General features: G+C 41.8%; 1 protein-coding gene across 5 annotated transcripts in view; it reads right to left on the minus strand.

The window, feature by feature from the left end:
- Positions 1 to 15,148, minus strand: part of SH3KBP1 (SH3 domain containing kinase binding protein 1) — a 464,745-nt gene that overhangs the window by 71,928 nt on the left and 377,669 nt on the right. For all 5 annotated transcript variants that reach the window (XM_073667463.1, XM_073667464.1, XM_073667465.1 and 2 more), the window contains 3 exons: positions 14,406 to 14,481; positions 6,864 to 6,958; positions 1,194 to 1,301 (listed from right to left, as the gene is read on the minus strand). In XM_073667463.1, the coding sequence (XP_073523564.1) occupies positions 1,194 to 1,301; positions 6,864 to 6,958; positions 14,406 to 14,481 (279 nt within the window). The remainder of the gene's footprint in view (positions 1 to 1,193; positions 1,302 to 6,863; positions 6,959 to 14,405; positions 14,482 to 15,148) is intronic.

Genomic DNA, 15,148 nt, shown 5'->3' on the forward strand with positions numbered 1-15,148 from the left:
CCCTTACTACACACAGACACCTCCACCCTTCCACCTCATACCACCAGAGCGAGCCCTTTTAGGGATATATATACTGGAGGGTGGAGTTAGGTAGGGAGAGTGTGCTGGCACTTGAGATCAGTGAAGAGGCAGCACCTGTTGAGCTGCTGTGCTGAGGGCCTCGAGTGTGGCCGAAGGCAAAGAGAGGAGAGAGGAGTTAAGGGGGCAGAGGAGCATCTTAAGCTCACCCCAGAACACAAGCCGGACACCGGGTCCGCGCCTACAGGGTCCTCTACACCCAGTAGGGATAACCGGCATGCCAGGAGGATTCCAGACCCCTGGTCAACCTGAAGCTACATTCATCTTCAGAACTAGGAACCACGAAGGCCCCAGGGTCTAGGGATAGTGGTAGCCAGAGAAAAGTTCTTACTACCAAGCAGACGAGTGAGAGAGTGAAACAGTACAGAAGCTAGGCCTAGTTCCAGGCTGGTCAGGAGCTTCAGAGAGCGAGAGAGAGGAAGAAACGGATCAGGAGGCCTACTACCCACTCACTGGGGAGAGTCCAGAAGTGCACCCTTCCTACTAAGTACCTTGGACCATACCTGCTGTTTACACCAGTAAAGGTACTGAAGCGAATCCCCTGTGTGCGTGTCCGTCATTCCCCCAGACCCGGCTGGGCCACCTCTCACCTGCATCCCTTCCATCAACCCTGCCCCGGGGGCCTGCTCCACCTGTGGGGAGCAGAAACACCTCAGCTGCCATCCCATCACCCCCCGGAGGTCTGCAGCAGCGCTGGTACCCATTACCAGGAACCACAGGTGGTGTCACAAGACAAAACAGTTTATCATCCTTTCAAACAACAACCCCCTTTCAAGAGTGACCCCAGGGTACGGGCCCGGGAGCTGACCGCCGTGACATCCCAAGAAGGTAAAGGCCCGGGTACCGAGTCCCCCATATCCCCCTGGGCGAGTCAATTGCAGTGGTCACGTGATATAACAATGTCAAGTGACCGCTGGGAGAATCACCGCCAACTAAGCCAATCCTGAAACAAGGATGCCATTTTCTATTTTATACTACAGCTTGGGGGGATTCAGAAAGTAACGTTCTGTAGTGGACAATCCCGTTTATGTTTCACTAAAGGTTTCAATGTATGAAAGAACGACAACATTTAGGGGTTTTTAAGAAGGCTAAAAATAACATTAAATGACACTCACATGGATTTCCTTTTCGTAATCAGGAGGAAGTAGCTTGACAAAGTTATCTGGAAACACTCCTCTTCTGCCGTTTAGCTCTCCTTCCCACCATCCCACGTCCACGCAGTCCTAATAAAAAAAAAATCACGTTATAGCTATTCAATGAGCTTTTTTGATCTTAATACGAGTATACCTCGCAAAAAGAGTATATCTAAGAATTTTCAAAAAACGCTATTTCAATTAAAAAAATTTCAATGATTGGGAGATAATATGGTCCTAAAATTGCAATTCTTTTTTGGAAATTATTTTCTATGTTGTGGAGGTTGCTAATACTATATAGTGCTGTTGTAAATTGTGCTATCAAGAGTAGTCTTAAGGCTGGGGACAAGCAAACTTCGCTAAGTGTCGCTACTATATCGCAGCACAAAACAAGTGAAAGGGATAGCATTGTGAGGGTTCTGCGACAAGCAAGTCACAAAAAATCCATTGGATAGGCCATCAATATCAAATCGGTGGGGGGGTGACACCTGACACCCTCACCGATCAGCAGTCTTGGGTGCCAGCGGTGGCTCCAGGTGATCAGTTGTGAGCAGAACAGCACAGCTCCATCAATTGTATGTATAATAGCCTCAGCAGGGTACTGCACGGCCACAGTTGGTGGAGCTGTGCTGTTTTCCTCAAAACTGATCCCTCCTGGCCGCCACCGACAACAGATGTCGCACCTCCACCGATCTGATATTGATGACCTATCCTAAGGTAAAGTATAAAATACTGGACTATCCCTTTTAAATATGGCACTGACAAGCCAAAAAACTACTCAATATTTAATCGCTTAATTATTTGATTTTCATACTATTGGAGTTACAAATTTCAGCTACATTTGTTAAACTATTTCCATCATTTGTAACATGTTATGGTTACAGCAATGACAATTTTACTATTGGTTTAAGGATTGTTCTCAGAACTTTCTCATATGACTAAGGCTAGGGAATGCAGTAAGACGTCTCAGAAAGTGGCAGATGTTTTTAGCTCTTTCAGCGCCTCGATAACCCTTGTCACCACAGGTACACTCTAGAATACTTATTTTCTGGTTTGTGGGTACTTTTCCACCCCACTTGCATGTCAGCCAATGGTATAATAGTTCCATCATATTATGATAGACAATATATTTCCACCATGCATGAAAAGTGAATGCATTGTAATTATTATAGTAGCATATATACATCGAAGGGTTAAAATGCTGTAAATGCTGCTGTCAACTCAAATGCCTCTTGTGCTCCAGCATTGCTCTGATGTGAGACTGTCCCATTTGTCATCAGTGATGTTTTGGGAAACTAGTGGGGGATGTCTAACCCAGACAAGGCCTTTTCACTGTGACATTGGCAATGCATTAACATTAACATGTAAGCTGCAAATGGTGTGAAAGTTAGCAGGCCATAAAACCTGATTAGAGGCAGCTAAAAGCCTGCTGCAGCACACACACTTAATGATCCTTTCAGTTTTGGGGCATACATACAATAGCAGAAGCATTTAGCAGGGTATAAAGTAATTGTTTTTTTATGCACTATGAACACTTTAGTTTATTCCTTAAAAGTGTGGATATAAGAAGACAAAAAAAAAGAAAACTCTCAAAGAGATAACCAAGCTGCAATGCAGGTAGAATAAAAATACCCTAAAGCAAGTAGACATAAACATAGAAGACATAACACGGGATAGCCCAGGTTATAGATATTTCTCTTGGTCACTGTAAGGCAGGGATGTCAAATTCAAATACAGAGAGGGACAAAGTAAAAACAATTGGCTAACCTTGATATCTGTTAACAGTTCTCCACACACAATAATGGGTCCCACATAGTAATCCATACAGTATAATGGGCCCCACATAGTCCTCCATACAGTATAATGGGCCCCACATAGTCCTCCTTACAGTATAATGGCCCCACATAGTGCTCCATACAGTATAATGGCCCCACATAGTCCTCCATACAGTATAATGGGCCCCACATAGTCCTCCATACAGTATAATGGGCCCCACATAGTCCTCCATACAGTATAATGGGCCCCACATAGTATTCCATACAGTATAATGGGCCCCACATAGTATTCCATACAGTATAATGGGCCCAACATAGTCCTCCATACAGTATAATGGGCCCCACATAGTCCTCCATTCAGTATAATGGGCCCCACACAGTCCTCCATCGAGTATAATGGGCCCCACACAGTCCTCCATACAGTATAATGGACCCCACATAGTATTCCATACAGTATAATGGGCCCCACATAGTCCTCTATACAGTATAATGGGCCCCACATAGTCCTCCATAAAGAATAATGGGCCCCACATAGTCCTCCATACAGAATAATGGGCCCCACATAGTCCTCCATACAGTATAATGGGCCCCACATAGTCCCCCATTCAGTATAATGGGACCTACATAGTTGTCTATACATAATAATGGGCCTCACAAAATCGTCCAACAAGTATAATGGCCCCACATAGTGCTCCATACAGTATAATGGGAGTTTTTGCCGGCGTCGCGGGCAAAATATAATCACCCTGCGAGCCAGATTTGGCCCTTGGGTCAGAGTGTGACATGTGTGCTCTAAGGAGATAATGTTCTCCAGTTTATAATAAATAGTAACACTCTGTCCACACTTTTCACATTCCTAATTCAGATTTAAAGTCCAAGACTGATCCATTGCATAACTGATGCTAAGGGACTCCATTAGCTATTATGGGGTCTGTCTGGGTTCCGATCTGAATCTGTTTTTAGAAAGGAAGAAAACGCACATCATACTTATCCATTCTAAAAATTTACATATGAGGGAATCCATATGGTTTCTCTGCTTCTGTTAGCATGAGTGATGCAATGTATCTGTTTTGGACATTCATTTCTTTAGTCTGTTCCTCAAAATGAAAAAGATAAACTGAATGTGCAAATGGAAGTGTGAACAGAACCTTATGTGCCACCAGGGATCAACTGTGATTGGAAATATAAAAGTCTGAACTACATGAATGCAAATCTGTTTTTCAACCAACTAACAATATAACTGTGGAAATATATTGTGCGCTAAAATGATGACAGTAGGGCCTCCTGCACATGATCATTGTTACTCATCTGCGTCTGGCACATGACCACAGCTCCTGCGGATGTCCGGACTGCATCCTCCACTGGCCCTACTCTTGTCCACAGTGTCGCTGGATTACCCACACCTTTGTTTCTCTCACCGGCTGACAACTTTGGTATGCCATGCTACCAGCGCTGGCTGATGACATCAAGGATGGCAGTCCATTTAAGTGGCAATCAGCCGCAATGCTTTGCCTGCTGATTAGGTTCATCCTGTCCTGGCTCTAGTGGTTTCTACTATTATGTTTTGATCCTGGTCCTGACCTGTGCCTTGCTCCTGACTACACTCCTGCCTTGTCCTATGGCTTGTCTCCCACATACCTGTTTTTCTACTCCTGGTTCAGACCCATGGCTCTTTTCTTTACAATTATCCTCTTGCCTGTTGCATTCCTGACTGTTCTCCTGTGGACGACCAATCGGGGGGGCAAATTTGCGGTAAAATCCTGGTGGCTGAAGGGCCAATATAATAAATGCTCATATGTGGTAGCCCAGTTGCAGATTTTGCATGGGGGTCCATCTGGCCCTTTTGCTTATAAAAATAAACCCTTGTTCTTGGGATCATATGTACACAATCTATATAGCTTCTCCTTCTCCTTTATTACTGCACTATAACAGTAAACTGCCCCATAAACTATTAAGTTGCGGGCCCACATAAATCGATGGTCATAAGTTTTGGCTCTTCTCCTCTATGGTTTCTTCGAGGAGCCTTCCCTTAAATGTTAGGAACTTTGGTCTCCAGTCTGTATAGCCATTTTGGAGGAAGAAAGTGCTGCTGAGTGACCACCAGTTCTTCTTCAGGGAAAGTGAACCACAAGATGTGTCCATTCCAGTATGTAGCATGCTATTTTCTGGGAACTAATGTTACCTGTTTCTAATGACAGACTATTAAAAAGATACGGAAAATAGTTGAACAGTGGAGATATGTTTCTAGACTAGATGATTAGCAGAAGACACAAATATACAGGTGAATCTCACTAAATTAGAATATCATCAAAAAGTTAATTTATTTCAGTTCTTCAATCCAAAAAGTGAAACTCATAAATATTATATAGAGTCATTACAAACAGAGTGATTTATTCCAAGTGTTTATTTCTGTTAATGTTGACAGCCAATGAAAACACAAAAGTCATTATCTCAGTAAATTAAAATAATTAACAAAAAACACCAGCAAAGGCTTCTTAAGCACTTAAAAAGGTCCCTTAGTCTGTTTCAGTAGGCTCCACAATCATGGGGAAGACTACTGACTAGACAGATGTCCAGAAGGCAGTCATTGACACACTCCACAAGGTCCCAGAGTTCCAACTTTCATTTGGAAATCAAGGTCCAGAGTCTGGAGGAAGAGTGGAGAGGCACGCAATCCAAGCTGCTTGAAGTTTCCACAATCAGTGATGGTTTGGGAAGCCATGTCATCTGCTGGTGTAGGTCCACTGTGTTTTATCAAGACCACAGTCAGTGCAGCCATCTACCAGGACATTTTAGAGCACTTCATGCTTTCCTCTGATGACAAGCTTTTTGGACATGGAAATTTCATTCTCCAGCAGGACTTGGCACCTGTCCACACTGCCAAAAGTACCAATACCTGGTTTACAAACAACAGTAACACTGTGCTTGATTCGCCTGACCTTAACCCCCATAGAGAATCTATGGGGTATTGTCAAAAGGAAGATGAGAGACATCAGACCCAACAATGCAGACGAGCTGAAGGCTGCTATCAAAGCAACCTGGGCTTCCATAACACTTCAGCAGTGCCACAGGCTGATCGCCTCCATGCCACGCCGCATTGATGCAGTAATTGATGCAAAAGGAGCCCCGACCAAGTATTGAGGGCATTTACTGAACATACATTTCGGATTTTAAAAACATTTTTCAAGCTGTTATAAAGTATTCTACTTTACTGAGATAATGACTTTTGTGTTTTCATTGGCTGTAAGCCATAATCATCAACATTAACAGAAATAAACACTTGCAATAGATCACTCTGTTTGTAATGACTCTATATAATATAGGAGTTTCACTTTTTGTATTGAAGAACTGAAATAAACTAAATTTTTGATGATATTATAATTTAATTCCCTTGTATGGCTGAGCCTTTGCCAAGAGTTGCCCTACTTTTTCCACAATGTAGAACAAGGGCATACTCCCGCTCAGCTCTAGCAGAACGCTCGTAACTTTCATGGTCACTACAGTTCCCATGTATCGTCCTGATAACAATTGTGGGATTTTACAGCAAAGCAATACCTTCCTGATACAACAAAATATGATGGCGTTATTTGGTGTAATTACAGGGACTCACAGGGATTATATGTGTTTCTGCCATGGGTATAAGGGCTAAGAAATATCCTGAATCTAAAATTGATCTGCTAACCTGAATTTTTGATGGTCACAGCCCAGTTGAACTTTCCATTGACATTAAAAAATTTCTTCCTAAAGCTATTTGTAATTTGCTCCAGATGGGCATCAAATGAGCACAATACTTATAATGGAAACCATGGGATTGAGATTTCCAATCTGAAAGTGACAAAATAAATATCTGATCTGAACATTAACGTCGGGAAATTACCTTGTTTGAGACAAGCACAATATCACCTTCTCTGATTGTCAATTCGTCTTCATTGAGCGCTTCATATGGGAAGAGGACTTTACAGTATTCCTTAGCTACGAAACAAAAAGGAACAAGATTGGATTTATTTAGCATTAGTAATCAGTATGTAAATGGATAGGCTGCTATCAGAGAAGCTGGCAGAGGCCAATAATTAATAACTCTGTATGCATGAATATATTCAATCCCATATTACCAACTGCTGCTAGACATGAAATAGAGCTCGCTATCATAACACGCATGATGATGAGAGTTTCTAAAGATTTTCTATGGAAAACTAGTCCATAAAAAAGCAAAATAATGGGACAAAGACAATAACACTGTTATATATCTTTAAAGGTCCCCATATACAGTACAGACCAAAAGTTTGGACACACCTCATTTAAAGATTTTTCTGTATTTTCATGACTTTGAAAATTGTACATTCACACTGAAGGCATCAAAACTATGAATTAACACATGTGGAATTATATACTTAACAAAAAAGTGTGAAACAACTGAAAATATGTCTTATATTCTAGGTTCTTCAAAGTAGCCACCTTTTGCTTTGATGACTGCATTGCACACTCTTGGCATTCTCTTGATGAGCTTCAAGAGGTAGTCACCGGAAATGGTTTTCACTTCACAGGTGTGCCCTGTCAGGTTTAATAAGTGGGATTTCTTGCCTTATAAATGGGGTTGAGACCATCAGTTGTGTTGTGCAGAAGTCAGGTGGATACACAGCTGATAGACCTACTGAATAGACTGTTAGAATTTGTATTATGGCAAGAAAAAAACAGCTAAGTAAAGAAAAATGAGTGGCTATCATTACTCTAAGAAATGAAGGTCAGTCAATCCAAAAAATTGGGCAAACTTTGAATGTGTCCCCAAGTGCAGTTGCAAAAACCATCAAGCGCTACAAAGAAACTGGCTCACATGAGGACCGCCCCAGGAAAGGAAGACCAAGAGTCACCTCTGCTTCTGAGGATAAGTTTATCCGAGTCACCAGCCTCAGAAATTGCAGGTTAACAGCAGCTCAGATTAGAGACCAGGTCAATGCCACACAGAGTTCTAGCAGCAGACACATCTCTTCAACAACTGTTAAGAGGAGACTTTGTGCAGCAGGCCTTCATGGTAAAATAGCTGCTAGGAAACCACTGCTACGGACAGGCAACAAGCAGAAGAGACTTGTTTGGGCTAAAGAACACAAGGAATGGACATTAGACCAGTGGAAATCTGTGCTTTGGTCTGATGAGTCCAAATTTGAGATATTTGGTTCCAACCACCGACGCAGAAAAGGTGAACGGATGGACTCTACATGCCTGGTTCCCACCGTGAAGCATGGAGGAGGAGGTGTGAAGGTGTGGGGGTGCTTTGCTGGTGACACTGTTGGGGATTTATTCAAAATTGAAGGCATACTGAGCCCGCCTGGCTACCACAGCATCTTGCAGCGGCATGCTATTCCATCCGGTTTGCGTTTAGTTGGACCATCATTTATTGACAATGACCCCAAACACACCTCCAGGCTGTGTAAGGGCTATTTGACCAAGAAAGAGAGTGATGGGGTAACCTGGCCTCCACAGTCACCAGACCTGAACCCAATCAAGATTGTTTGGGGTGAGCTGGACCGCAGAGTGAAGGAAAAAGGGCCAACAAGTGCTAAGCATCTCTGGGAACTCCTTCAAGATTGTTGGAAGACCATTTCTGGTGACTACCTCTTGAAGCTCATCATGAGAATGCCAAGAGTGTGCAAAGCAGTCATCAAAGCAAAAGGTGGCTACTTTGAAGAACCTAGAAGATAAGACATATTTTCAGTTTTTTCACACTTTTTTGTTAAGTATATAATTCCACATGTGTTAATTCATAGTTTTGATGCCTTCAGTGTGAATGTACAATTTTCATAGTCATGAAAATACAGAAAAATCTTTAAATGAGAAGGTGTGTCCAAACTTTTGGTCTGTACTGTATATATATTAGGTAAAATATAGCCAAACCACCATGTTTAGCCAACTACATAATGTGTATCAAGTCCTCCGAAGTTTCCCCTGAAAATTATGTATGGGATATAAGGACTGAACAGATTTAGTTGAATTACTTGACCTTTTTGTTCTACATGCAGAAAAGTCACTCCCCCCCCCTCCCTGTAGGCGCAGGTCTGTCACCAAATTTCACAATACAATCTGAATAAATTGTTAAATACATTTCTTAGACCTAATGAGGCTGGTGTATAATCCTGATACTAAGAAGAGCATTTTATGAGTCCAGCTTTATAACAAAATAACTCATGAGTCCAAGTGTATTCAATCTCACAGCTCACCCTCCCAGCCAGCCTGACTGACAGCAGCAGCTTGTACTGAGCAGTGTGAGGTTACAGCAGCATGTGGGTGGAGATTTGGTTAAACTTTCATAAAGGGTTATACAGCCATTTGGACATGGTTTATCACAAAAATACACCAGCCACAACAGGTCTAAAAAAAATATAATTAAATAACGTCCACAGTTTGTATTGTGAAATCTGGTGGACAGATTTGTTTTAAAGTAGTTTTATGAACATGTGGAAGAAATTCACAGTCAGGGTGATAATAGGACTCACACCACGATACTTAGAGATTGGTGACATAGGTACAGTATGTCTGGTACAGCATCAACATTAAGCATTAGACTTTAATTGATGGAAATTAATGATTTGAAGCAAAACAATCGTTCATTGGGTAAAACTTAATAACGATCCATCAATGTCTGAAGTTAAGTTGGTTGTGTTAGATGAAGTTAGAGAAAAGATATTTCACTGAACACATGAACTTCCTTTAGGAAACTGTTTCTGAAAGAATATTCTTAATTCGTCAGTTCTTCATTTTGAACATACATAGCCATACTGAACCGTAAATGCCAATATGGACGAAAATATGTATGGCCACATCTGCCTAACCATCATTCATGGTCGTTCAATCATCAAACTACTTTCATCTTATGTGTGAAGCCACCTTAACTTTGGGCCCCAATAACTGAAGAACTGAGTAAATATATCAGCAAAGATGAGAAAATGTAACTCTTTTAGCCTATTTCTAGTACACATAGGTCAAACTATGGCCATGGGCCAAATCTGACCCGCAGGGTAAATATATTTGGCCCGCGATGCCAATACAGTTAAAGCAACGAAGGAGAAAGGAGCATCAGCTGACGCTCGCTCTCCCATCATTTCTTCTCTGCATCTGACGTCTCAGCTCAGCTGGTACGATGACGTCATTACACACTCGCTGTGCTGTGCAGAAGATCAGAAGACACCATGAAGAGACCGAGCAGCGGGGGAACTGGGAGAGGTGAGTATTTATTTATTTTTATGTGTGGCCATTGTATTTTATGGAGAACTATGTGGGGCTAGTATACTGTATGGAGCACTGTGGGGCCATTATACTTTATGTAGAACTATGTGGGGCCATTATACTGTATCTAACATTTTGTGGGGCCAATATACTGTATTGTGCACTTTTTTTGTGGCCATTATGCTGAATGGAGCACTATGTGGGGCCATCATACTGTACGGAGCACTTTTTGGGGCCATTATATTATATAGAACATTATGTGGGGCCATTATACTGTATGGAGCACTTTTTGAGGCCATTATACTGAATGGAGCACTATGTGGGGCCACCATTATACTGTATGGAGCCCTATGTGGGGCCATTATACTGTATGGAGGAATATGTGGGGCCATTATACTGTATGGAGAACTAGGCGGGGACATTATAATTTATGGAAGGCAATGCAGGGCCCCGTTATGCTGTATGGAGCACTATATGGGGCCATTATACTGTATGGAAGGCAATGCAGGGTCCTGTTATACTGTATGGAGGACTTTTTGTGGCCATTATACTGCATGGAGGGCTGTGTGGGGATTACAGTTGGAGAATCATACTGTGATAGTGTCAGCATACTTTGCTGAGGGAATTGAGGAAGGGGGGTACAGTAGGGTCATCATACAATGCGTGTGGGGGGTACTGTGGAGGAATTCACTGTGGGGGTGTCGTTCTGTGTTTGTGGGCGCTTTTGCTGGCACCATACTTTATTATCTGTATTATTCCAGTTTTTATCCTTTATTACATATGGTATTTAAATTAGGCCATTGGACCACATGCTTTTTACTGCTCTTACATAACATAGTATGTTATTCCAATATTTTATTCTAAGACCTATTAATTAAAATGTACTTTGTTGGTGGGACAACCCCTTTATGTTTTTTTCCAAATGAAAAGGTTCATCGTTTTAATTTTGTCCCTCTGTGTATTTGAGCTTGACATCCCTGTTCTAGTAGTTCAAATATGATTATCTTTACACCTTTGCAACAATTGGTTATATTAAGAGAAGTTTGTATCATATGGCTTGATGTAATGACTGATGACATATTGGGGCATGTATGGGGCTGGTAATGAGCGCTTCTGCTTATCTAATGATGAGGGGGGTTTATGGCATTACAGTTTGGAGGTGGCCAGGATGTGCATCTGTACTATAGATTGGTTGAGTACAATAACAGCTAATTAAATAAATATTGGCCATTATGCATGAAGGACTGCACTTGGATGCACAAGGAAACTACAAGGATATATGGGAACAATGTCATTTTATTGTGAGGGGGCCTAGCGATCAGTGGGAGCTTGAAGGCCAGGCTCCCACCAATCTCTAGAATCATCTGTTATTCTGACCATAGATTATGGATCATTTTGCCAATAGATGTCCCTTTACAAGCAATTTTTGGTTTGTCTTAAGCTCCATGTATTTTATTAGAGGAAAGATATTCAAATGACAGACATGAATATTGCTTCTTAAATCCAGGGGGACATAAGGATCAACAAAGGAAGGATATATCCTGTGTTTCTCTAGATGGTAGACTCAGAAGATTGTCGGTCAATCCCATAAGTATTAGATACCTGGTTTGTTTTAATATTAGTTCAATCAGCTTATAAAATTCTAATGTCTATGCCAGCTTTAGCTAACAGAGTTAAACCACCCATCGATTTTAGATATCTGTAGGCCGAATGTTGGTTTGTGCAATCAGTCAGCTGGCAGCTATCTCGTCTGACTCTCCCATACACAGGTGCCATCACTCTGCTGTGCGTTCCTGTATTCTCTATGAGAAAGTTGCTGCCAGAAATCTCTTGCAGTAGCTTTTCTCTTAGGGAACAAAAAACATTTGCAGTCCAAAATCAGACATTCTGGATTGCTATCTCCCCCAACATCATGTGTCAAGTAAGAGTCGAGGGCCCCATGAACATTAGAGGGTTGATTGAACCCATTGATATCAGGGGGCTTGGCCGACGTTAGTTTAATATATGTGGGGTCTTTTACACATAAGGGAGGTTGCCCAGGACTTTAATATTAATGTCCTATCCTTAGGGTAGGTAATCAATATCAGATTAGTGGGGGTCTGACACCTGGCTCCCCCACTGATCAGCTGTTAGCAGGGTCCGCAGCTGCCAGGACACCACAGCTCCATACAATATGTAGCAGTCATTCTTGCGTACTGCAGCTTATCTGGAGTAAAATTAATTTGTATACTTTTTTCCCCAAGAAGAAGTCCCTAGCTTAAAAGTCTCCCTATGCCAGCTGGCAGTCTCCACAAGGAGAAAAAGGACTCTCCTAGACCTGAAAAATGTTGTCATGGCTTCTAATTGACTTTATTGAAGATTTGCCAATTTTTATGACCATGTGGCAGGCATATACTAGTGGCTTTATTGGTTGATGAAACCATATGCCATAAAATGCTATAAATAGGACTGAAAGTCTGTTTTATGAAATGAACAGAAATTACTTGGACGACGCAACCTAAAATACAATGAGGTATAGGAGCGTAGAGCAGGAGGCAGAATCTTCACACTGGACCAGAAAAGCTTGAAAGGGAAGGGCATTTATAGGCAGAATCGGGTGGAGCTCCTTCCGGTCTCACGGTATAATAAGAGTGTGGACTTGCCAAGTGTGACGTCCTCCTCTAGAATAGAAGCTGATGCCAACACTAACGTCTGGGTGTTAAGCTTTTAGTGAAATTATTTTAGTTCAAATAATGGACAGTTCTGAGAATGTCAAGCAGTTCCTTGCTAAAAATGCTATAGAATACAATAGCCACTTCCTAAAGGTAGAGTGGGTGCTGCGATCCTTCTTTTTTCCAGCTTTGCCCCTTGCTTATACTTAGCACATAGGACTACGTGCTTCATCATTCTGAAGGAGATTATAATGTGACATCAGATACTTTTAAACAAGGGAGAAAAAATGTAGATACCAAGAGAAACTTAAAGAACCAAAACGTCTGCAAAAAGTGGAAGGAATGACATTAACAAAAAGCAGAGTGAATAATAGAATGAAAAATGATTGCATAGGAAGTGATGGTTATTTTACACCCAACCACTCTCTATATATTTCCCTACAATCCCGGCCCCCTCCATGCCAAGTCTGTGCTTGGCTGTAAAGATTGTGCGCCTGCAGTGAATGTGTATCTGGGCTGATGCCACAGATAAACATTCTTCAATCAGCTATTTGTTGTGGATGAGTGCCCTTTCTAAGACGGAAAGTCATTGCCTTGAGGATTTCTGGTACAATAAAGCATGTACAATCTGATAACCGGGTATGGTTAACTTAATGTGCCTTGGCTATACATTGCACTGTCGTGGTGGTTTTCTGTCTCGGTGGTTTTATCGCTGATGAAGCCTATTTGTCAGACTAGAGCATTTACAGGTATAGAGGCAATATGGCTCCTGGATTACGATGGGCAGTCATTTGTAGATATGGAAATTAACAAATTCCCAGAAGCATGTCACCTCCATAACCAGACTGTAAGAGGCTGCAAACCTAGCAAGCCAGGCCTGGTGCGGAGCTGAAAGACCTATCAATGGGGTGCTCCGCTTATTTAAGAAAATGAGTCTCAAGAAAATGCAGTTGTACCTTCACAAGCTCTGGTGCTGCGGTTCTGTGGTCTCTGGTTATTTCTAAAAAAAATGATGTCCTATGTGTACATGACCACTGCAGCCAATCATTAATCTCATTAATAATGTATGGCACATGAGACCAGTGAATGGTTGAGTGGTAAGGTGCTCATGGACGGCAAATCCTAGCTGTAGGAAGTAAGCAGAGACCTATGGGGTCCACTGGATAAAATAGTTAAGCATAGCTTAGTTTTTGTTTTTTCATGCCATTTTTCTTGAGACTGTCACATTTTTTGAAAAAATATTTGAAATCCCTTTTAAGGCTGTATGGTACTATGGGGGCAATGAATGGCACTTCTGGGAAACTCATTACGACATTATGGCACTATAGAAGACTGTATGGCGCTTCTGGAAAAAGTGGGAGAGGGAAATGTATTAGGATTTTCTGACACTAGATCACCAAGGGGTCACTGTGTGGCACGTATGGTGCGGTATATGGGGGCACTGTAAAGAAGCACAGGTACAATATCAGATATGACATTCTATATCATAAGACATGATAGAAGTATTGAAATACTAAAACTGCAATAACAGAGCACAGAAGAAATCTTACTCTTTGATTTGCTTTCTGCTTCCATCTTCAGAGATTCCTGCGATGTCATAGTTGGTGGAATTTTTTTCCCCATTGTCTGCCGGAAAGAAAAAAATAAGAATTTGTAACTTTGAAAGTCCATTCAACCATCAACATAAATACTAGAGGATGGGTTTAAAATTATGCTTGTGCTTTTTATTTCCTTTGCCCTTGAAATTAGCTGCTAAAGTATGTGGATCTAACATGCAAACTAATACATAACTAAAAAAACTGAGGGCCTTTTTCAGCCTATGTCCACCTCCGAACACTATTTTACACGGAAAGTGACCGTGTCATCAGGTTTTTCCTATAAAAGATGTTTCCACTACATCTACATACTCCAACCTTTTAAATACCTTAAAAAATAAGCATTGAAGTTGTCCAGCACTGCATTCTGATGTGCACATAGCAGTCAGATGGGCGTCCGTGGACCGTGCTCGGGCGCCCCCTCTCGGCCCTGTAACACCACCCATTCACCTATGATTGATGTACAGAGACAGGAGAGCACCGGCACATGCACAAGGCTTTGCAGGATGTGGATGACGTAGGAGACGTCATCCTTGTCATTCACAAGAGGAGGAGCAGACTCACAGTAAAGAAGCAATGCTAAGCACGATCCAGATACACCCATCAGACCGCTTGGGTGCACATTAAAGTGCAGCGTTGGAGACCTGGGAATATAGTGGACTCGTTAGGAATGTATTAAAAGACAGGAAAACCAGATG

The sequence above is a fragment of the Phyllobates terribilis genome, unplaced genomic scaffold, assembly GCF_046119375.1.
Source record: "Phyllobates terribilis strain yellow unplaced genomic scaffold, ASM4611937v1 Scaffold_2__4_contigs__length_985480577, whole genome shotgun sequence".
NCBI lineage: Eukaryota > Metazoa > Chordata > Amphibia > Anura > Dendrobatidae > Phyllobates > Phyllobates terribilis.